The 23,316-nt window shown below is 40.1% G+C and overlaps 1 protein-coding gene across 1 annotated transcript; it reads left to right on the forward strand.

The window, feature by feature from the left end:
• The first annotated feature begins 4,709 nt into the window (after positions 1-4,709).
• SPART (spartin) lies at positions 4,710-22,276 on the forward strand. Its single transcript, XM_082498386.1, has 8 exons — positions 4,710-4,765; positions 9,998-10,830; positions 11,933-12,130; positions 15,091-15,220; positions 16,011-16,205; positions 17,190-17,348; positions 17,427-17,517; positions 20,621-22,276. Exons 2-8 carry the CDS (start codon positions 10,000-10,002, stop codon positions 20,805-20,807), a joined length of 1,791 nt encoding a protein of 596 aa, XP_082354512.1. The 5' UTR covers positions 4,710-4,765; positions 9,998-9,999; the 3' UTR covers positions 20,808-22,276.
• Positions 22,277-23,316: the final 1,040 nt, after the last annotated feature.

The following is a 23,316-nucleotide window of genomic DNA, read 5'->3' on the forward strand; positions in this document are numbered from 1 at the left end:
CCCAGACAACTTAAGCTGGTCCATCGTCTGCCTCCCCTAGCTCTCACGTTCCTACCTCCATTGCAGCAGACCCTGCCATAGCAGACCCTCCAAGAGCCCCTTTGACCCCTTTCCAGAAAAAATCCCCTTAAGCTTGACCTGAGAACCATGCTTGTAGCATCTCTGAAGGCAGGAAATGTTAAATCTGAAGTCCCATAAAATAGTCTAGGATTCCTGTATTTACTCTGTGGGTACCCCTATTCAACATAAGATTACGGAGAAAGCACTTAAAGATTACACACAAGCAAATAAATGCTCACAACCAAGGTTGTGAAAATCCTTGCTGGAGATGGCTGCAGCCTGGCAAGCAGCCAAACGCAATGCACAGGTGATATCTGGACCCGTATCTATATCTTTGAACTGGTAGAGCCTCCTCCTTCCCAGGGCCATGCTGTTAACAGCCCTTTGGGAGTGGGCATGCCAGACGAGACCTTCTCGGGAGCCACCTACCCTTTCCAGATGTTTCATGCCCATCTGCCATTGTCCATTACCCCTGCTTGTAGTTCAAGCCTATCAACCTTGTACGCTGAAGACGTGTTCTTGCACCTTAACACAGGGCCAGTTCACTCTGAGGTCAGTAGCTGGCATAACTTTAGGAAGTTACCTTTGTCAGACAGCTGTTACTGCCATTTCCTCACATGGCTTGAGGACAGTTTATTTGTAAATGATTATGGGGTTTGAAGGCAGAAAAAAGGTAATCATCACAGATAAGATCATCTAGTCATCTACCACAAAGTTTTTTACTATTGTTACAAGCCGTAAAATAATTATATATTCAGATGTACCCACACAACCATGATTTATTGTGCTTCCACCAGTGTTTTTGAGACTTCTGACTAAAAGCACTCTGTCTACACAGCATTATTCCCATCAGACATGTAACAAGGTTTCACTTGTACTGGCATTTGGTGAAGCTCAATGAAATTTATGAAATGCAGATTCAGGTCAGGCACAAGCAGTTTATTTCTACAGCTATAGGAGGGAACATGTAGTGACAGAGGTTCAGCCCTCTGCCAACGTGAAATCTGACTTAAAGCAAAAGTACTAGAGCTTATATAAATTCACAGCAGACACAAGTTGCCCTGTGAGGGGGCCTGATACAGAATCACACAGAATCACAGAATGGTAGGGGTTGAAAGGGAACTTCAGAGATCATCTAGTCCAAGCCCCCTGCCAAAGCAGGTTTAGCTACAGCTGGTTGCCCAGGAACACATCCAGGGGGATTTTGAATCTCTCCAGAGAAGGAGAGTCCACCTCTCTGGACAGCCTGTTCCAGTGCTCTGTCACCCTCAAAGTAAAGAAGTCCCTCCTCACGTTGAGACAGAATTTCCTGGGTTCCAGTTTGTGCCCGTTGCCTCTTGTCCTGTTGCTGGGCACGACTGATGAGTCTGTCCCCATCCTCTTGACACCCGTCCTTGACACCTTATAAGCATTGATGAGATCCTCTCTGTCTTCTCCAGGCTAAACAGACCCAGGCCTCTCAGCCTTTCCTCATAAGAGAGGTGCTCCAGTCCCCTGATCATCATTGTAGCCTTCCCCTGGACTCTCTTCAGTAGTTCCTTGCCTTTCTTGAACTGGGGAGCCCAGAACTGGACACAGTACTCCAGATGTGGCCTCACTAGGGCAGAGTAGAGGGGGAGGATGACTACCCTTGACCTGCTGGCCATGCTGTTTTTAACGCACCCCAGGAGACCATTGGCCTTCTTGGCCACAAGGGCACATTGCTGGGTCATGGTCAACTTGTTGTCTACCAGGACTCCCAGGTCCCTCTCTGCAGAGCTGCTTTCCAGCAGGTCAGCCTCTAAGCTGTACTGGTGCATGGGGTTATTCCTACCCAGAGCAACATCTGCAGGGAGGGAAATGTTGTCGTGGCAGATGTGCCTGTGTGTGGCTGATAGCTCAGAGCATGCAGCTGGGTGGCCTCGGCATATGTCTGTTCAGCTCCATCCTCCCTCGCTCGTGATGCTGCTGTGCCCTTCACCAACTTCTAGGCCTAGCAAGGCCTGCTTCCACAAAACAATGTTGGTAAAAGGGATTATTTAGGCCTGTTTCCATAAAATGCTGAACTACTGAAAATGCTGAGCACTCTACTGACTGATATAAATGATGTAATTTTTTCTCTTTAGGAGGTACCATCTCGAGTGATCTATAGAAACTACTTGCAATTTCTGCTCTTACAGAAACAACAAAAAAAACACTCTATCATCACCTCATCACTTACATCTTCTCAAGATTGACCTATATTTCAGCAGTATGTCAGCTGGTTTAATGTATTTCTATACTCTGATTAAACAACATATTAAAGAAGGAATCAAACTCAAGTAGGAGAACTCAGAGATGAAGAACTGTATGTTGTTCCTACTCTTCTCTAGGAATCCACTGAAGGACACTGATTTGATTGTTTTGGGTTGGGGTTTTTATCTATTTAAGGATGAGCCTGACGTTTCTTTCATAGAATCACAGAAAAAAATTAGGCTTGAAGGGATCTCTGAAGTTAAGTCCAACCCTCTGCTGAAAGCATAGCCAGCTCTGAAGTTACACCAAGTTGCTCAGGATCTTGTCCAGTTGGGTTCTGGACACCCCAGGCATGGTGGCTGCACAGCCTTCCTGGGCAGACCAGTGTCTGACCACATGCATGGTAAAAAAAAAAAAAAAATAAAAAAATTCCTTATATTGACTTTTCCTCATAAAACTGTTTTGTTAGTTCTTTGTAAGTCTTGCATATACCCACATAACATAATTCAGTGTTCTTCGGTTACCTGAGCCCAACCTATCATTAGACTAAACCAATGTTTAGGGCCCTCTCCACCAGCCCAAACCACGTACGCCACCCTCATCCATCTGCACACGACTTCATATACAAACATCATCCTCATCGCTGTTTGAAGAGAGGAACTCTCCCTGATCTGTGGATGGCTTGTCTCTTCTCCAGATTGTTCTCTGTTTCTTGTCTGTAGGGAAAGGAGTGAAGAGTGGGCATGTGAGAAGTTGGGAACACAGAATTCCTAGATAAATTTTGTGCTGGAAACTACAATGCGTGATGAATTTCCAGAGACACTCCAGAGCTAAATGAAGCTAAGAGGCAAGCCCATCTTCTAGGACTGTGCTGTACAGGGCTGCCACTAGCTAAACACAATGTTTACTGTGAATTTCTTGTGGTCTGTGATCCCGAGTGTGGCAAAGTTGATTCACGATCAGCATAAACATAGCCAAATCACAGTACCAGAGTAGGCAAGTTAATTAGCCTCAAAAGGGCTGATTAACCATGACCATGTTCAGACTTAACATGGTCTGAAATTCTGTGTGAAAGTCAAACTGCAGCTTTTTAGGATTGATTATGAACGTTGCAAACAAATAATATATTTCCAGATTATATTCAGAAATCCTAACAGCTGTTTCAGTGAGAGTTTTGGTGTCCACGTGTTCTGGGTAGGAATAACCCCATGCACCAGTACAGCTTAGAGGTTGACCTGCTGGAAATTTAGTGAGACCACGTTTCTTTAGTTTTTTCCCAACACCAGTGCACAAATGCAGCTTCCCCCCTCCCACCGCTAAGAAGCCAGGACCTGGGGAGGCAGTCAGCTCCACCTTCCCCAGAGCTGGAAATGAGCCTCACTTCCAGACAGCCACCTCTGCAAACTGAGCAGAACAGTCAGTCATTTTGTCACATTTGGTGGTGACATGGACAGTGGGACTGAGTGGACCCTCAGCAAGTTTGCCGACGATACCAAGATGCGTGGCGAGGCAGACACACTGGAGGGGAGGGATGCCACCCAGAGGGACCTGGACAGGCTGCAGAGGTGGGCCCATGCCAACCTTATGAAGTTCAACAAAGCCAAGTGCAAGGTCCTACATCTGGGTCGGGGCAATCCCAAGCACAAATATAGGCTCAGTGGGGAATGGATCAAAAGCAGCCCTGAGGAAAAGAACTCAGGGGTGCTGATTGATGAGAAGCTCAACATGAGCTGGCAATGTGCAACTGCAGCCCAGAAAGCCAACCATATCCTGGGCTGCATCAAGAGAAATGCTGTCAGCAGGTCAAGAGAGGTGATTCTGCCCCTCTACTCTGCTCTGGTGAGACCCCACCTGGAGTACTGCATCCAGCTCTGGGCCCCCCAATGTAGGAAAGACATGGACCTGTTGAGGTGGGTCCAGAGGAGGGCCACAAAGACGATGAGAAGGCTGGAGCACCTCTCCTATGAGAACAGGCTGAGAGAATTGGGGTTGTTCAGCCTGGAGAAGAGAAGGCTCCAGGGAGACCTTACTGCGGCCTTCCAGTACCTAAAGGGGGCCTACAGGAGAGCTGGGGAACGACTCTGTCAGAGAGTCTTTGTGGCCCTCCTCTGGACCCAGTCCAACAGGTCCCTGTCCTTCCATATTTATGAAACACCGTTTATTAATTAAACCCTTAGAGAACCAAGCAGCCGTACCTACTCAGAGGGCCCTCAGCGCGCCCCTGCCCCCTGCGGCACGGCTCCTCCTCACACCTCCCTTCCGCCCTCCCCGTCCCCCCCCCCCCTCCCCCGAACAGCCGCTGCCGCCACCGTCGCGGTCCCCCTCCCCTTTGCCCGCAGCGGCGCTCCCTCAGCACCGGCTCGGCCCGCCCCCCGCCACGGGCGCTCGCTGAGGTCACCGCCCGCGTGCCGGCGGCCCCGCCCGCTGCCGCCTGACCCGGGAAGCGGCGGCGGTGGCGCAGGCGGGCCGGGGCGCAGCGGGGTTTGGCTCGGTGAGCGGGGCCTGGCTCGCCGAGCGCGGCCGCGGGGTTGGGTTGACGGGGGCTCCTCTGCGGAGCCGCGGGGGCGTCCCGGTTAGCGTGAGGCGGGGGTAGCTGGGTGAGCGGTGGGGAGGCGGGGGGCAGGCCCGGGCAGGGCCTGGTGGGGGGGAAGGCGGTGACAGGCGCCCGGGTGGCTTGTGTCCCGTCACCGCGGAGACGGCCGAGGCTGGGCGGGCGGGTGTGGAGGCCCGAATGGGTGCGGTGCGGCCGGGCTGGCTCGGAAGGAGCAGGGAACCCCGCGGGAGGCGGCGGGTGGGGGGGAGGGGGGGTCGGAGGAGCCGCCTGGCCCCAGAGTGCTTTGTAGATTGGGGGAGGGGGGCAGCGGGGAGGGGTGTGATGAGGGTATCCATGATAATAAATAACTTTTTGAGCGTCTCCCTATGGAACCGAGAGGTTATTTGTCAAAATACTGTGGAAGACTGCCCCATGTATTTTGTCTGTTTTTTAAAAGATGTGTGTCAAGACAGTTTGGGCTTGAGTTGTTTGAATATGGCAAAATCTGTTGGCAATCTTACGTGACGCTGAATTTTCCGTGATGTTGTTAGAATCTTTGGCCACAGAATGGTAGATAGTGGCAATGTCTTTGTCCTTGAATACTGTGAAAAACGTAAGTGCCCGGCAGCAGGGCTGCATCATGAAGGGAATTATCCGCCCCACTGGTTTTTCACTTTCCTTTTTAGAGAAGTGCTAAGTAGGCACTCAGAGCCTAAAAGCTCTGCCCTGAGAGCATGTGATGGAAATATAAGACCAGGGAGTCATGAAGGAAATCCATTTATTTGGGAAAAAAAAGGCTTGAGACAGCAGTAGTACAGAGAGGAGGAAAATAGACCACACTGGCTGGCTGAACGTAGGTGCTGGGTTACCGGCCTGAGAAGATGGTGTTGGTTGAAATGTCAAAAGATGCTTGAAAACTAGCAGTAGGCCACCACTTAATGAAAATGTAAGGGCTACTTTAAACAACCTAATTTAAATAAACTAAAAGCAAAAAAACCCAATAAATTTATCAGTAGGTCCCTGTCTTATATTAGTTTAAATCCTTTATAACATTTGTTTTAATTCCATTTGTTCTCTAAAATCTTGGAAGTTACTAATACTTCCTTAATTGCTCTTTCCCTACAGAAATAAGGCTTAAACAATTCTGTCTGCATGGTAGTTCTCCTTCATTCTCTTCATCTTCGAAATCAGTAGCTGATAGGAAACAGTTGTCATATAGGAAGAGCTCTTAGATTAAGGGGTTTGTTCTGGTTTTGCTTTTTCCTCCCCTACACCCCCCAGGCTTTAAGAATAGTGAGTTGGAAAGAGTCTTCTACCTCCGTCAGTCAGGATATTTAATCTTCTTAATCAGCTTTAGGCTTCATGTTTACCTTCTGGCAGTAAGATCCACCATTGAGCTTTTTTTTTTTTTTTTTAATATACATTATTTTTTAATGAAGTGTGGTTTGCTGCTTCAGAGGAAGGATGGTCAGCCAGACATTTGAGATGTTGGCTTACAGTATCAAATTGAACTCAAGTTTCCCTGCTGCACTGTAGCCTCCCCAGGTCGAGTCACTTAATACCACAGAGTGTATCTGTACTAATAAATGAGAAAGGGCCAAGGAGTGAGCTCAAGCACTGGATTGATCTGTGATTATCTACAGTGCCTGTTAGCTCTTTTCTTAGCTCTGTTTTGGACTAGCTTTCTCCAAGACAAGTTCCTCTAAATCTTATTTAGTACTAAGTAGTACAGATCTGGGCCAATCTGCACTGGCTGTAGGACCAAGGGTTGGTTTGAGGGACTCTCGTATTTAGTAATATACACTTTTCCGTTCATTCCAGCTTTAAAACAGAGGAAGTAAGACTCTGCATTGTACAGAAATGGATTACAGATAAATATTAAAACATGCGGGACGCTTAAATACTATATTAAGGTCATACACTGAAAATAATAATGACTGAGGATCTTCCTTGCATAAGATCAGATTGCTACTTCTGTTTCAGAGAATATTTCTTGTGTTGTGAGGGAGCAATCCAGTTGGCTTATTTACTTTATGCCACCCATTATTTGGTATTAATTTTAATAATAAGAATGAATTAAATGCAGCTCTTCAGGCTGACTTTTAGTTACCTTGTGTTAAACTTAAAAATCTACTGTGAATTCATTCTTCCATTCCCAAGTGCTTTGCCACCCAAATGTGTAGTTTGGTGGTAACTATACTGTACATATGCTGCAAACTTGGGATGTTTCAAACAATCAGAGATGAGTTGCAACACTCCCGCTCTTCTGAATTGCTGAGCCAGCTTTTGTATCTCTACCATGCACGGCCGTGCACTAGTGCTCTATATACACTGATCGTGCTGACATGTCCGTTCTCTTACAGACCTTTTTTAGTGTTAATAGACTGAGCTTTAGCAAGAACAGTGATGCTGACAGTATGATGAGCATACAGTGAATAGCAAATTAATTCACTATTAAGTTGAAATATAGCTATGACTTTAGGATTTTACTTGATGTCTCTTCTTGTTATATACTAACAATCACTAGCAAAAGAACTATTTAAAATCTGTGAAGTGTTTTTGCCTTAGCCTCCCCCAGCAAAAACAAATCAAAGAACATGGGGCAAAGTAGACTATGGTACTGCAATTGTGTTCACACAAATGAATTGTTTACTTAAAGCCTTAAGAAGGGAATTTTTACAGAATTGGATTCACAGGCACTAAAAATGTCAAAACACTAAATTTTGCTCATAAAGAAATAAACTGATGTTTGGTTAAACTTGTTGGTCTTTCTCAGTCTTCTAAACATTTTCTGTGTTTTGGAAGCCTACAATAATTTTTAAATCAGAGTTCTTTACTGTTAAAGTGTTTTTTACCTTTATACCCTTCTTAAAAAGAAAAAAGGATTTTTCATTAGTAAATACAAGTGTTGGCACAAGATGATGTGGTCTGGGACTCCTTAGATTTTTTGGCTAGCAAATATTTTGACTATGCATATCCTAAGTGGTTAACGTCTAGATCATAAAATATTTGACATGGTTAAGTATAATCTTTCATGTAAGGATCCAGCTATATATTCACAAACTTGTTAGAGTTCTCTCCAGTTACTTTCATTATAATTGCTTGCTGTTGTGCTGGTCAGAAGCATGCTTACAACTTCTAAGCTTGATGTACTTGGTGGTTATTAAATAGACAGTTATTCTTATGCCACTGTTCTTCAGCTTAAATCAAAGATGCTGAGCCTATTGACAGCAAGTCACTGCAATCAATATGAAAAATCTCCTCCAGCCCAAGAATCGTTTTTCTGCTGTGCAATGGGGACTGGGCAGCAAGCCTGGTGGTTTGAGTCGCTGCGGATCTGCTCCACGTGGGCTGCCTTCTCAAGCCATCACTGTCATATTCCTATGTTTCTGTCATTGGACTGAAATCGCACATCTTGTCTTTTGTGTGAAATTGGATTCTGTCCCATCATAAAAATACAGATGTGTTCCAGATTACATGGCACTTCTGTCACGTGACTGCAGATGCATCAGTCACATAAGTGCTATCTGCATTTTGATCATAAAGAATGTGGGAGTAGAGTACAGCATTCCATCTTTGCCTCTTTAAAATCTTTTCATGACTTGCGGTTCTTAAGGAAGGATATTTTCCAGATTATATATATATTTTTTTTACTTTATTGGTAGTTAGACTAAAACAAGAAAAGACATTAAATAAACTTAAATTTAGGTACTATTTCAGGATTTTATTAAAGGTTTGGATTTCAGTAGTTCTTTTCTTCTTTCCTGATTTACTTTCTTCATTTCATCCATTGTGTTTTTAGAGACTAATCCAATCTTTCAGCCTTTGGTTTATTGGCTTGGTAAGCCAAACTTACCACACTCTAGGGAAAAGTAAAGTACTTGATTCACCAGAAAAAAAAATCAGTAACCTGCATACCTCTTCCTGTTCTGGTGCAGCTTTTCTGAACGTGGCTCAGCATTGTGTGAGGTCTCACCAATGCTATGTACAGTGGCAAGTATTTTTATTTTTGCACTTCGGATTTTACTTACCCCCATGTTTTCTGTAGCTTGCTATCATTGTGATTGACAGATGTCTCTAGATTTTTCTAGCATCCAGCTTACAACAGAGGATCATTGTTTTCTTAAATATGCATGCTCTTTCATTTTTATATAGTATCCCATTTTTGTTGTCCAAGATCATTATTCTCTTCTAGTATAATAACCTGATTTTTCTGAATTGACAATGCCTCTCAACACTGTCAGCAAAAAATTTCACTGGAATTTTTTGCATTGTGTGTTGTAAACACGATCTTAGTCCAAGAATGATTTGTATTTGCTGCATTTGGCCAAGACTGAAGACCTGCACACAGTTAAAACAGTGATTTTACGCATTTTAGAGTTCAAATAAACCTATTGGATTATTTTCTGCTTTTCGTTTGTTGAAATACTCATGAGGCAGTTAGAGGAATGCATTCCAAAATAGATATAGAACCTGCAACCTTTTGTACATATTGGTACTTCCAAGTTTTTGTCACCCAGGGAGCAAGGAAGGGAAAACACCAGTTATCTTTCTCACTTTATAAACACTGTAAAGGAAATAAGTAATTCTCTGTTTTCGTTTTGTAAAGCACACTTCTAACTGTTCAAAGTATGTCTTCCCAATTCTGTGTGTTGATGTTAGTTGATCAAGATTTGTTTAAATCTGTTGAGTGTTTTCCCTTAGGTTATTTAGATGAAAATGTACTGAGTGTGTAAGTTCAGCCTTTATTTAAATAGACAAAATGTTAACTGAATTTTTAATACCTTTGAGGATTTTTTTTGAAAAATATTATCAAAAGTAAAGTTAGATTTTTAATTTTTTTTTTTTTTACTCCTCTATTTGCTACTGATAGTAATACTTTTTAAGATGGAAAGTTTATTATCAGGCATGTCCATATTCTTCTGATGTTTAACTTATACATGTCTGTGATGTAACTAGATGTGATGACTATAAATGCCTTGCTGTCTTGTAATCATGAATTCTAAATCTGAAGGTTATTAGGAGATAACCATAACATATCAGGCACTGTACCAAGCAACTAGCTAGCTTTCTGCTAGTACATGCAGTATGGTCATAATTGAAAACTAATTAGAAGGCATTTCATTTTAAGGTAAACGTTGTTTGGCTTTGTTTATGAATACTCGTAATAATTTTTATTCCTATTTGCAGTAATGGAACAGCTGCAGGATCCAGTTATGCAAGAAGATGCAAATATTAAAGCTATTAATGAAGAGTACAGGAAAGCCTTTATTTTTATCAATAAAGGACTGAATACTGATGAACTGGGTCACAAGGAAGAGGCAAGAAGTTATTACAAGCAAGGGCTTGACCACTTGCTCCGAGGAGTTAGCATTCCATCTCAGGGTCCTGCATGTGTAGGGTCCCAGTGGGAGTCTGCTAGGCAAATGCAACAGAAGATGAGGGAGACCCTCGGAAATGTTCACGCTCGACTTGGCATTCTAGAAGAAAACACCCCACCTGTACAAGCAAGTCCAGCTGCGATGGATGCCCCTGCTGGGGTGCCTAAGTTGTACCCATCCATTCCTTCCAAAGAAAAGCCAGAAAGACCCCCTGCCCCTACTTCTCTGTTTGTACCAAGTCAGCCACCTGCAGCAGATGGAAGTGTTGCAACTGTGAGCCAGGGCCAAATTCCAGCTATGAGTCCATCATCTGCAAAACCTCTTTGTCTGCCAAATGAAGCACCTCCTGCCTATACTCCTCAAGCTACCAATGGCCATTTTACTGTGTCTTATGGCACAGACTCTGGGGAGTTTTCTTCTGTGGGTGAGGACTACTACAGTAAGTGTACTCAGCCACCTCCCCTTGAAAACCTGGGAGTGGATGCAGATGAGCTGATCTTGATTCCCCAAGGGGTACAAATATTCTTTGTAACTCCTGATGGGCAGGTTAGTGCTCCTTCATATCCTGGATATCTACGCATTGTGAAGTTCATGGATGCAGATAGTGGGACGGCCCAGAATCGTCCACCTGCATTTCTTCAGGTAATAGGAAAATAATTTTCTCCTTTAATTAAATTACAAGAACTGTCATAAAACTTTAAAAGGCAATCTTCTTAGACGCTTGCTCTTCTGAGCCTAAATCTCTGTGTGATAATATGAAGTGTGTTACAGCTGTTGGAAAAACGGTTTTCTGCAAATATACACTTTTATGATTTTTTCTGCAAAAACTACCTCTGTGTCTTCCTAAGGTTGTCAACTGCTGACTGTTCTGCTGAATTCTGTTTTCTAAAGGATTTGACTTAATGTGCCTTTTCATTTCATAAAATTAACTAATAGAGAAGACATGTCGATTCACCTTTTGTAACCTATCAGTGTAAAACGGGGTTGCGTGCTACCCACTTTAGTCTCAACTAGTGATAAGGTATTGCAGTTAGGACAACTCATAATTTGGATAACATGGGGCCATGTTAATCCAGACCTTGAACTACAATTAAAAATGATGCATTGTTTGGATTTTTTCAGTCTGTGCTTGTTTCATGTGGACATGTTCTGTAACGTATGTTGTGTTTCTGGTTTGGTTTCTGACTTTGGATCTCCTTGTTGCTGCTAAGATTGGCTGTTCAAAGTCTCATCATTGAAGGGGAAACTTGGAGGAACAAACAAAAACTGCTGCCTGGTTTGGGGTCTGCTGGCTCACCTCCACCTGTGTTAGCTGTCTTCAACAGTCAGCCAGCAACAGCCATACGTTCTCTTTATCCTATTATACAAACCTGTCCTGAGATCTGCGGGAAGTTACAGGTGCTGTGAATGCTGACTTGTTTAGCAGTGCTTTTCATCTGCTTCTACACCTGGGCATCAAGACTAGACCTCAGTTAAGAGGCTACCAGACTGAATTATAGTCCTGTAGAAATTAGTTTTTTCTCTATATTAGACTGTCAGAACTAATCAAGAATGATATTTCCACAGTCACGTTGCTTTTTTGGTTTTGGTGGTTTTCTTTGTTTTCCAAGATGGCATAAAGCTTTTTTATTTTTCTTGCTAAACTTTATGGAAAATCAAGTTTGTGGTGCTTATCAGTATGTTCTGCCTGCCTTTCTTTTTAAAAATGATCCTTTCATTCCTTTATGTAATTATCTTTTTCTAGGTTTGTGACTGGTTGTATCCTCTAATGTGTAACCAGTCTCCTGTTCTGTGCTGCAATACTGGAGTCTACATGTTCCCTGACACGATGTCCCAGATACCAGGGTCTTATGTGGGAGTAGTGCTGTCTTCAGAACTTCCAGCAGCTGACAGAGAACTCTTTGAGGATCTCTTAAAACAGATGTCTGACCTTCGAATCCAGGTAAGTTTCTGTGCTGCCTGTTTTAAGCCAATAAGGAAAGGTGTAAATGATCAATATGTTCTCCCATTTACAGTTAGTTGTGTAAAACTGCAAAGTTCTGTGTCTTGCTTGGTAAGCTCCCCAGTGAGAAACAGATAAAGTAGTCAAGATTAAGCAACCTAGTAATGAAACTGTAGGCCCTGTGAGATGGGAGGACAGAAATTTTAAAATACTAAATTGTAAGCACAGAGAGGAATTGGAGACCATTTTGTCTATTTTCTCTATTTTTCCAAAAGATAATATAGGACCCAAACTGAAATTTTGTGTTCAGGAGAAAGCACTTTTTTTTTTCCTGTGTGCGTGCACACACACTGCACACACACTCACACACTCTCTGTGTAGTTTTGGTGATACCATTCTTGGAATAGTGTGCCCAAATGTGTTTACAGTTCAAAAATGTTAAGCAGCTTCAGAGAAGGCCTGTGAAAATAATGAGTACCTCAAAAATCTGCCTGCAGATGGGATCTCAAAATAAATAAATCTGGTGCCTTATTACAGTAAGATATTGACAGATAGAGAAAACAGAAAAAAAAAAACAAACCACATAGTCTAACAAAGATGCAATGAGATACAGTGACTGGAAACAAGGTGAAAAATGTTACTGTCAGAGCACTGGAGCACCATTTCAGGAAGAATGGTAATCAATAACTACTTACAAGCTCATAGCAAGATTGTATCTTTTCATGAAAGATAGAATCTTGTTGAATCACCAGTATTTGAATGCAGTAATGATGAAGGACCAGTTTGCAGCATGCCATGTGGGCAGAGTTCTGTTATGGTATAAATCCTGTTGAATTCAGCAGGGAATTTCACTAGCGCAGGAAGCCACTAATTTTTAATTTAAAGGGAAAAGTACTACAGAATTATGTAATGTTTCTGTGCAGGACTTACTAGATAAAATTCTGTCATCTTTCCTGCATAGAAGTAGTTCAAATTGGATATCGCATTAGTTCCTTATTGTCCTAAAATTCCGTTTTTGTTAATGTTCCCTGATACAACGTCACAGGTGCCAGGAGCCCATGAGAGAGTAGGGTTATCTTCAGAGCTCCCAGCAACTAAGAGAGCGCATTTTGAAGATAAATTTAAACAGATGTCTGGCCACAAAGTCCAGGTAAATTCCAGGACAGTGATTCCAAAATTTTATAGTGTGGGGAAAAAAAAAAAAAAAGTTGTCACTGAAGTACATGTTAGAACTGCTGAGATTCCAGACTCCACTGACAGCAGTAATGTATGCTGTGCCCTGTGAGTTGGGTTTTTTTTGATTGTTCTTTTGGTTGGTTGGTTGTTTTAAGAGCTGATTCAGTTACTGTAGGCTACCACATTTTGCAAATCAGCAGATTTCTAGAGTTTTAAAAACTCTGATATAGAACAAATATTTCAAAGCCTAGTCTGATGGACATTTAGTGTGTCTTGTTTTATATAGTACTCATGAGGATCTAATTAACAACTATATTTAATGTAATGATAGTAGAGTCACTTGTCTTATTAGAGAATCAATTTCTGCTCCTTAGTATAGTCTGTAGAAGTCTCATTGACTGTTTTTCTACATAGTGACCCAAACTGTGGTGTAACTAAATTATATCTGGAACATAGTTTGGGGTTTTTATTGGGTTTTGTTTGGTTTTTAGCTATAGCTGTGCATTAAGGTTATTTCTCTTACCCAGCCCCCAAAGTGTTTTGGTCGCATGCTAAAGACATTTCTTGAACATGAGATTTCACGCTGCTGTCAAGCAGTAATTGATGATATAGTACATGTCAGTGATACATTGTTCACCTTCTAGGTAGCAACCTTCTAAGTCTTAATCTACTCTTTTCTGTTAATGTTGGTTTTGTTTTGTTTTGCTGCAACAGTCATCTTTGTGCAATATCCTCCTTTTATTTCCAGTAAACATATCAAGGGAATCTAAGAATTCGATGTCATATCAAATATTATTCTATATTGTGTATTCTGTTCTACTTATAGGTTTTATCTATGAATGCTTTCATTTAGACTCTTCTAGACTAAACAAAAAGGGGTTTTCTTTCTATCCCTCATTAACTAGCAGTGTTTTCAATCCTTGAAATATTTTGGGTTTTTTACTTTTACATTGGAAAAGTCCTAAAAATAGAATCTGATGAAAAACTTAAATCTATTACAGTTTGTTGGTTTTTTTTTTTTTGCTTTCTGTAATTAAAGTTTAACTATACATTGTCTGTGGACTGGGTAAAGGTACAATTTTTAGAAACACTAACCAGACTGTGGTGGTGGTTGCTACAGTTGAATTATTAACACCTATTCCAGAAATTCTAGTGTTTGACATGAAATCGCACAGAACCTATCCACCCAACTTTAAATGGGGAGCAGTGTCATGCACAGCTTGATGTGTTCCTTGGCTGTGCCAGTCTGCAAAAGCATCAACAGCACACAGAATGAATAATCTCCTTTATTTTTGAATTTAGGAGGAAAGGATAAGGAGCAAAACAACCAGAACAGCTGCATTCTTTTAGTGCAGCTGGGTTCTCTGACCAAAGACTGCAGTCCCCATATTGAATTACAACAGAGTTGACCTCCCTCTGAGAAGATAAAAATGATAGATGGACAAGTCTCTTATCTTTTTTTCTAGTTAACTTGTACTTTAAGTTTTCCCTGCTTAACTACTTGACCATGTGGCCATGTCGGCAAGCAAATTTTTTCATTGTAACTAGATGAAGAAAGTGTACAGAAAGTGCTGAACTGTCTGATAAGCTTTTTTGAATGCATAGCACTTCTGTGCAAAAGTAATTGAATCACAAATTTCCCTTGAGTTTCTGTACACTTACCCAATGAATACACAACATTAGCATTATTTGATAATGGATCTCCATCATCTAAAACACCTAAACCAGAAATGCTGATGATACGTTGTGAAGTAGATTCTCAGATGTTTGTTTTCACTTGTTAGCCTTCAGAAGCCTCTAGTGATGCAGTTAACTTGCCTCAGACTGTACGTATCCAACCACAACCTGAAGGAGCGGAAAATCAAAAAGAGTTGCCAGAATGGAGTGAGAAAGTTGCCCATGGAATCTTGTCAGGTACTGTTGTAATAAGAGGATTATGTTGAATAAAAAACCTCTGTAACATTTAAACGGTATTTTCACCTAAATGCACGTGTGCTGGTAGAAGCTGAGTGGTCAGAAGTTGTTCACCAGTTCTGGTTGTGATCATCTAATGGATACTTTGATGAGCTGTATAAAAACAGTGCAGAATTTAAATTCATTCCCAACAGTCTTGTTGAGTGCAAATGAGTTACGCTCCTCCTTTGACTATATGTTAGGATATTGCCCCCTGTGACTCAAACCACTGTGATAGAACAATTTTACTCCTGTACGAGCTGTTTTGTTAAAGCAGGCATCTATTGTGATTTCTGCAGATAAACTTTTTTTTTCCTCTGAGTACCTCTGGAATATACTAATGACCACCAGCTGATTGTAATAAATATGAATTTCCTAGGAAGGCTAGATGGCAGGGTTGTACATTTTCAGAATGTTAATAGCATTGACATGTGCAGTTCTGTCACTTCTGACCCAGCTGGGGCTTGGATATCTGTTAAAAACCTGAGTATCTGTATTAAGCTGACATTTGGATGAGGGCTGGCTGTATTAAACTTAAATAAAGTGAACTGAAAAAATGTGGGTGGTGTAGGAGCAGAAATTGCTGCAGGAATTCATTCAGACCCATTCAGAGAAGAGTATAATTGCAGACTGTGTAACCAGGAATGTTTCTAAAGTCAGTTTCTCTGTCTAAAGACAGAGGAGGGAAGGCTGTGGGAATCATAGTCTGTAAAATTGTACATTCTAAGAAATACAGTTTTTTGCCTTGAAGGTGCATCTTGGGTAAGCTGGGGCCTAATAAAAGGAGCAGAATATACTGGTAAAGCTATCCACAAAGGAGCTTCTAAACTGCGAGAACACATTCAACCAGAAGAAAAACCTCTGGAAGTCAACCCAACTGTAGCAAAAGGGCTTCAGGTAGCCAAACAAGCTACTGGAGGAGCTGTGAAAGTCAGCCAATTCTTAGGTAAAAATTTCCACTTCATGGTATATTATATTTTTGCTTTAAGTAGTAAATATTCTGTAAAATGAGAGCTGGTTTCTTTGAACTATATAGAGAAGCGACTGACCTGATAAAAATCAGTGATCAGTAGTTTGTGCCTAGTTATCTCCTGCAAGAGACATGCTTTAGGACTAATATTTATTACGTGGCATTGAGGCATCTTTTTCTTTCCTGAAAGAATAGTCTGGACAGTCTTAAGTTTGGTGTGTTTTTCTAAGTTCTAGACAGTTAATTCAAAGTGGTCTCTCTCTCTTTTTAATTTGATAACCATGTATTTTAAAAGCTGTACTGTCACTGGTTGCTAACAGACATATTGTACCACTACAGAATGTGTGTGTACTTGCATGTTTTTAAATATGCATAACCTGAAACAAGTCAATTAGACTATGTATAAACTTCCAGACAGAAATGGCTTGGTGTTCACATGTGCTTGGTAACCCTAGCAGCCCTCAGTAACTTCATTCTGTTATTTACGTGTATTAATGTTTATATTTCGTGGCTAGTGACTCATCCAAGTTTAAAAGCAAATTGTGCTGGATGTTATAAAAATAGTTTGAAATGCTGGAATGATCATAAGAAAGACTTCTCCAGAAGACAAGTCAGGAAAGAAACACAATTCATTCCCTATCTGCAAGTGGGGGATAACAAAGCAACGGAAACAGTTAATGTGACATATATGTATTTCTTGTAAAGTGCTTTTTAGCCGTAAGACCAACCTTACTTGTTTCTTAGGAACTGGAGCTGTGCAGAATCTGAAAAATAAGGTTGCTTTCTCTGTCAGTTGGGTACTTAAGCATGGATTAAAGTCTGTCTTTCCAATAAGCATATTTAAATAGAAGCAACACTTAAGACTTCGGTGAAGTTTACTTTTAATTAGGAATGAGGACTTTTAAAGAAAGATGTTCTATTTTCTTACTAAATAATCTGCATCTTATTCTTTTATGGTAGTTGAGGGAGTGTGTTCGATAGCAAGCTGTGTTGGAAAGGAGCTGGCTCCACACGTGAAGAAACACGGCAGCAAATTAGTTCCAGAATCCCTTAAGAAAGATAAAGATGGCAAATCCACTTTTGATGGTGCTCTGGTGGTAGCAGCAAGTGGAGTTCAAGGTAATAAAAGAAACTTATACTTTTTTAATTGCATACTTTTCAATGCTATGAACTCAAATAATCTGTTTATTTTTACAGGGTTTTCAACAGTGTGGCAAGGTTTAGAAAGTGCAGCAAAGTGCATTGCTAAAAGTGTTTCAACTGAGACTGTAAAAACTGTCAAATACAAGTAAGTTATGCTTTCATTGGTTTCGTCTTCTACAACATATTGTCATTGTGTTTGAATACAGGAAAAAAAAAAAGCTTATGAAAGTGCAGGGAAGCTAACTGCAATACCTGCTTTGCTGTAATTATGCAGCACATGATAAGCTATTAAGTGCACAGTAATGAGCATCTCCTGTAAGTAAAAATATGAAATGAGTAAATGATTGTGGTATTTTTTTAGCTCTCTTCCAGAAGTATTACAGCTTTCAGCTATGTTACAAATGCTGTTCAGATTTATATCTTTGCTCTACAGTATAATGTCACTATGAAAAAAGTTATGGTTTTAAACCTCTCAGCTCCCATCCTGAATTTATGTAAACTTAGCTAAATTTGAAGAAAAATGGAAGAACTTCAGCTATCAGCAGGTCTGACTAAAGTGAGGAGGTACAAAAGAGAATATTGTGTAAGAAAATCCAAGGCATAAATAGCAATAGGATAGCTTTGACTTGCAAAATACACATGTGCTTAGAAAAAGATAATGGGGGAAGAGGATAGTAATATTTGGGATTAAGATGATGTTACTAAGATGATGGAAAGAACAAAGTTGAGCACATGTATTGGAAGATGCTGTGGAGAATAAGGGAATATATGAAATAACTGCAAAACACATGAAGTGCACCTCTGAAAAAAAGTGAAGAATAAGCAAAAGCATGTAGGTTAAATGGAATTGGTGATAACTGTAGTAAAATAGATGTTAAAAAGTATTGCTGAAAGTGCATACAGGCTACTAGCAGGAGGTAACAAGGTAAACCTCAACATACAGTACTACGTGGATTGGCATTCAGGATTGTGTTGTGATGCATTTCAAATAGGAGGCTGGGTAGTGAAGTTATAGTCAGTGGTGCTTAATTGCTAATGTTTGTTCTGAGTAGGAATGTCAGGGGGTATTGTACTGGTACTCTTTTCACACAATTTCACATTAATTTTTTTTGTTTTAGATATAAAAATAGGAAATATGGAGATCAGCAGTCAACAGCCACTAAGAGTGAAAAACAAGTAATCAAATGTTGCAGTTAATTACAATATAATTGAAAATATTTGATATTTGATCTTTAGAATCTATCTATATAAATGTAGTCATATTCTACATGATATCTCTTTTGGAAGCTCGTTTCTGTTTCAGTGACAAAGATTTCTGACACTCAAACTACTTCAGTAAGCGAGCTAAAATGCACTTAATGGAAACAAAGCTAAAGGAGCATCATCACAGTGTCTCTAAATCAACAAAAAACCCAGCTAAAACTTAGCTGCAATACCTTTGCAGATGGAATTATAAAGAGATGCTCATCATATGTGTATGTTGATCAGTAGTGGGGGAAAGCATAGCCCAAATTTTTTCTTTTAAAAAAAAACACAAAGAAAAGGAAGTTACAAATGATGCAATTGAGACAGGCAAAAATCAATTATCAAATATTAAGAAACTGTTAGTCTAACTGTATTGGATGAGCTACAGTCTTACTTTAACTGATGTTACCTATTTTACTGATGTTATATAAAACTGGCTTATAATGTTCTTGAAGTGAAACCAACTAATCAAATTGACAAATACTGCACTTTTGCTGTGAGATTAATTCTGTGATCTGCAAATCAGATGTTGGTGATTCAGGGCTGTTAGTCTATCAGAGAATTAAAAACAAAGCAAAAAAGCACTAGTTCTTTTTATCCAGTTTCATTCTTGGTTCCAGCCTTTATACCATGGCTGCTGTACTGATAATGCGGTAGATTTTTGGATTCTATGATAGCCTGTGCTTCTCTACAGCGTTATTTTGAGGTCGTCAAAGAACCTCTGGTCATAAGAAGCACAGGGAAAAGTAACTCCACTAACTGCTGGGACTCTGATGCTGCCAGAAATGTTTCCCTTTGGCCTGGTTTGTCAGATTACAGTGCTCTCTGGGGAAATGTCTGGCTGCCCAGAACAGCTGGAGTTACTGCTCTCACTAGACTCTTGTCCTCCTTCAGTATGCTCTCTCTACTTGTGTAAATGTGTACCTTTCTTCACACTTGAATAATTAATGTGAGGCTGCTGACTTGCCCCCTAAAGCATAAAGAAGCTGGACCCACAGCCTTGTGGAGAGACCTGAGGTTTCCTCTCTTGGCAATTTCCAACAAATTCTCAAGATAGCTTTGAGGCTTTTGGGGTTTTTTGTCACTTTTCCTCCCCCTCCTCCCCCAAGCTTCCCCTTTGCCACTGTTTTGATTCTCTTTCAGACAAGGTTTCACTGCATGATAGTTTTTTGGTTTTGTTTTTGTTTTTTTTAATTTTTTGTAGGGACCTTGCCACTTCCAACATATGAGCATAGCCATGTCAGCAATTCTTTGTGCCCGGTAGACCTGTTAGACTGGGTTAATTTGCTTGAGCACAGTAGTGCACTACCTCAGTGAGTCTACTTTTGGGACTTTGAATTAATACACCAGTGTGTTGCTCTTACACCAGACATAGCATCATATTATGCCATGCAGACACAGGTAAAGTGATATAGGACAAGTACTAACCAAGCACGATTCTGGCACCGGTGGTACTAACTGAAAAACAATATGCCTGCGGTGATTCCAGTCCCTTTTTCTGTAACAGTAGAGAAGGTGAGACAGTGTTTGCCTTCCCTCCTCCTTAGTGCTGCCACCCATGGTGCAGACTGAGAAGGTTTAGCAGGTGCAAGGGTCTAGCTGTGAGGACTTCACTGGGGGAACAGAGGATACTAGGAGTTTTACCTAAGAACGTAGGTGAAAAAGTACTTAGGTGTTATTGGACACAACTTCCCCCCCACACCCCTTCTGTACTTTCTTATGGTTCTATAGATAAGCCCTCTACTCCTCAAAACTAGATGAGGAGGGAGAAAGACGGGAAGGTTTTTGAGGGGAAAAAAGGCAGAAGCATATTGGTATCTTTAAAGAATAAGCCGTATGATAGAGGGGCAGCCCTTACGTAAATGTTTTGGTAATTTCTAATTTTATTCTTTGAAATTCAGGCTGTGTGCTTATTATTTGTTCTTGGTAATGCTTTCAAAAGAATTCTAGTGAAGAGAACAATACCAAGTAAACATATTTACAAAACTGCTGCCTTTCTTAAGGTATGGGGATGACGCTGGCCATGCTACGGACAACGCTATGAATTCTGCAATCAATGTTGGTGTGACAGCATTTAACATTGACAATATTGGTATCAAAGCTGTTGTAAAGAGAACTGCAAAGGAAACCGGCCATGCTGTGTTAGATGAATATAAAGTATTGGATAATGAGAAGAAGGATAAAAAATGAAAGCAATGAAATATTTCTCAAAGCCTTACATTAGAGATTGAACTTCCTATTTAGAAGTAACTGCATTGCTAATCTGCGATTTAACACGAATCACACTGTACTTTTCAAGCAACTGTTTATTTATTTGACATAAAAATGTAAAAGTAGGGAGGGCGTTTGTAGAAGGAAAAATTAAAGTTGTCTTAACTCCTCATTCTGTATTGAACAAGGGTTTTAAGCAACTGGTTCAGGGCTTTAGACAACTGGAAAGATATGAGTTTGCAGTTAATAAACTTGCCTCTTTAAGCACTTTTTCAAAATATAATATGGACTAGTAGATTAATGTAGAAATACTATTGTGAATATTTTTGTAATGCTTTATATTTGTAAAGAAGGTGATGATAGAGAAAAAATAGGATTACTAATTCTGGAACAAATAGGATTACTAGTTTTGTTTTTTAACTAACCTTAAGAGTTAGTTTTACTAAAACAGCTTTGTCTTATTTAATATGCACTACTAAATAAGCTTTGTGTTTCATTGTTTTGTAGAGAATTTCCCCTTCCAGCTACCAAACAGCTAATCTTATCCAAAGTTCATGTTAAAAGAAACGAAAGATGAACCTCAGGTAACTAGGTATTTATTCCCTTTAAAACTTTTTTTTTTCCATCCAGCATATAAGCAAGCCAAAGATATCAAGTGTTTCTTCTAAAAGAGGGTATTTGCAACTCCAGAAAAATGTATTCTCCCGTTGAATCCATAAGGAATATACAAAGATTCTTTGAAATTGAGATTTTTATGTAGAGAGGATTTTATTTTATGTTTTTGCATAAATTAAAGTATTTTTCTGTAAAAAAATTCTATAGATGACACTAGGAACTTCTATGCATTCTGTACTTTTCAGCCAATCCAGAAAGATTCAGAGTATGTATCATGGCCTCCTAACGGAAGACAGTATGTATTTGCTTCAACAAGTAGCTCTAACAGTCAGCATCTTTATTCCATTAAACTCATAGTTGCACAAGGTATTTCTTTAAAGGGTACAAAGACAAGCCCTTTTAATGAAGAGATGTATCTGGAATAGAATAGACACTACTGTGTAGGTTTTTCATCCTGCTCCTAGTGCAGTGTGAAATAACTCCATATGTAGAACCTTGAGATGCTTTTAGGCTGCTACTTATTTAACAGTTCATTATTGAGTTTTAAGGCTGCTACACATTCTAATGTTGGCTGGACCTGTGGCAAACAGAACACCATCAATTTACAACTTATGTCCATTTCATGTAAATGGAGAAAAGAACTATAAATGGTTGTTAGCAAATGATATTTGCATCAGATTGAAAAAATACAGTAACAACTCATGTCTGTTAGAATGGTAATAGGTGCACATTGTATGGTAGCTACTGTAGGTGTGTACTTAGGATGAGAATGTGAAACAGGATCTAACCACTTGAAGTGTAACTTCGATTTATGGAAATAAAGATGAAATTAAAATTGGTTAGTCTGTGTTTGGCCTTTTTATGATGTGAAGTTACTTTACAGATCAGTTAGTGGAAAGACTAGGACTTCTTCTGAAGTAATTAAAGAACAGTATTGGGGTATGTCTATGATAGAAACAAGCTTATCAATTAGAGCTTAAAATATTTCAAACTAAAAAGGTCCATCAAAAGTACACTACAACAATCTCTGTTACTACAGTCTGTCATTTGCCAGCAAGGGTAACCAGTTTAAGGCTACTAAAGACTTCACACTAGCAAAAGCATTTTTGTTATCAACTGCATTTACAATAGGGATGTATTTTTATCTTCCTTCTGCCTCCCATTTTGGTTTTGCATGTAGCTCATGCCCTTTAGTTTCATCTATAAACCATCAGAACAACAAGTTATATTAAAACAACAGTTAAGACCAAAGTGATACAGTCTTCAAGATACCAAGTTGTAGTATAATGAGGGGAAAAAAAGATTTACATGGCATCAGTATCGGGCAAGCATTGTTGTCCTGTTCAACCTTGTACTCAGTCTTTCAAATTTGTCACAAAGTAGATTAAAGCCTTTTTTTAATGCTGCCTACTGCATTTTACAGTTTTTAATGTGATGCATCCATCATCTTCCCTTTTACATTGTTCCAAAGTTTAGTTAATTCTCACTACTGAAAGTATTATGCTGTTGAACTGCTTCAACTGTCACTACTTGGGCCCTGGGCAGAAAATCCATAGGCTTCTCCCCACTTCCTCTACTATATACAACAGCCTTTGCATGCTTCTTGCCTTACCTCAGCTCTTCCTTTTATACTCTACGCACGCTAAGCTCCTTAAGCCTCATATCTTAGGTTTGGTTTCTATTCCCAGCTTGGTTTCATTTCTCCTTTGAGCACTGAACATCTTTTGATGTATGGCAGGCCTACTGCCATAAGAAGTAGTCTTACTAATCCTGTTTACTGAGTGAACTGCTACCTGATTTCTTAATGCATTGCTATTTCTAATTTCAAAGTCTTTTCTGCTACAATATTGGTCTCAAATCTTGTCTTGAGAAG

This window comes from Vanellus vanellus, assembly GCF_965231255.1.
Source record: "Vanellus vanellus genome assembly, chromosome: 1".
NCBI classification, from domain to species: domain Eukaryota; kingdom Metazoa; phylum Chordata; class Aves; order Charadriiformes; family Charadriidae; genus Vanellus; species Vanellus vanellus.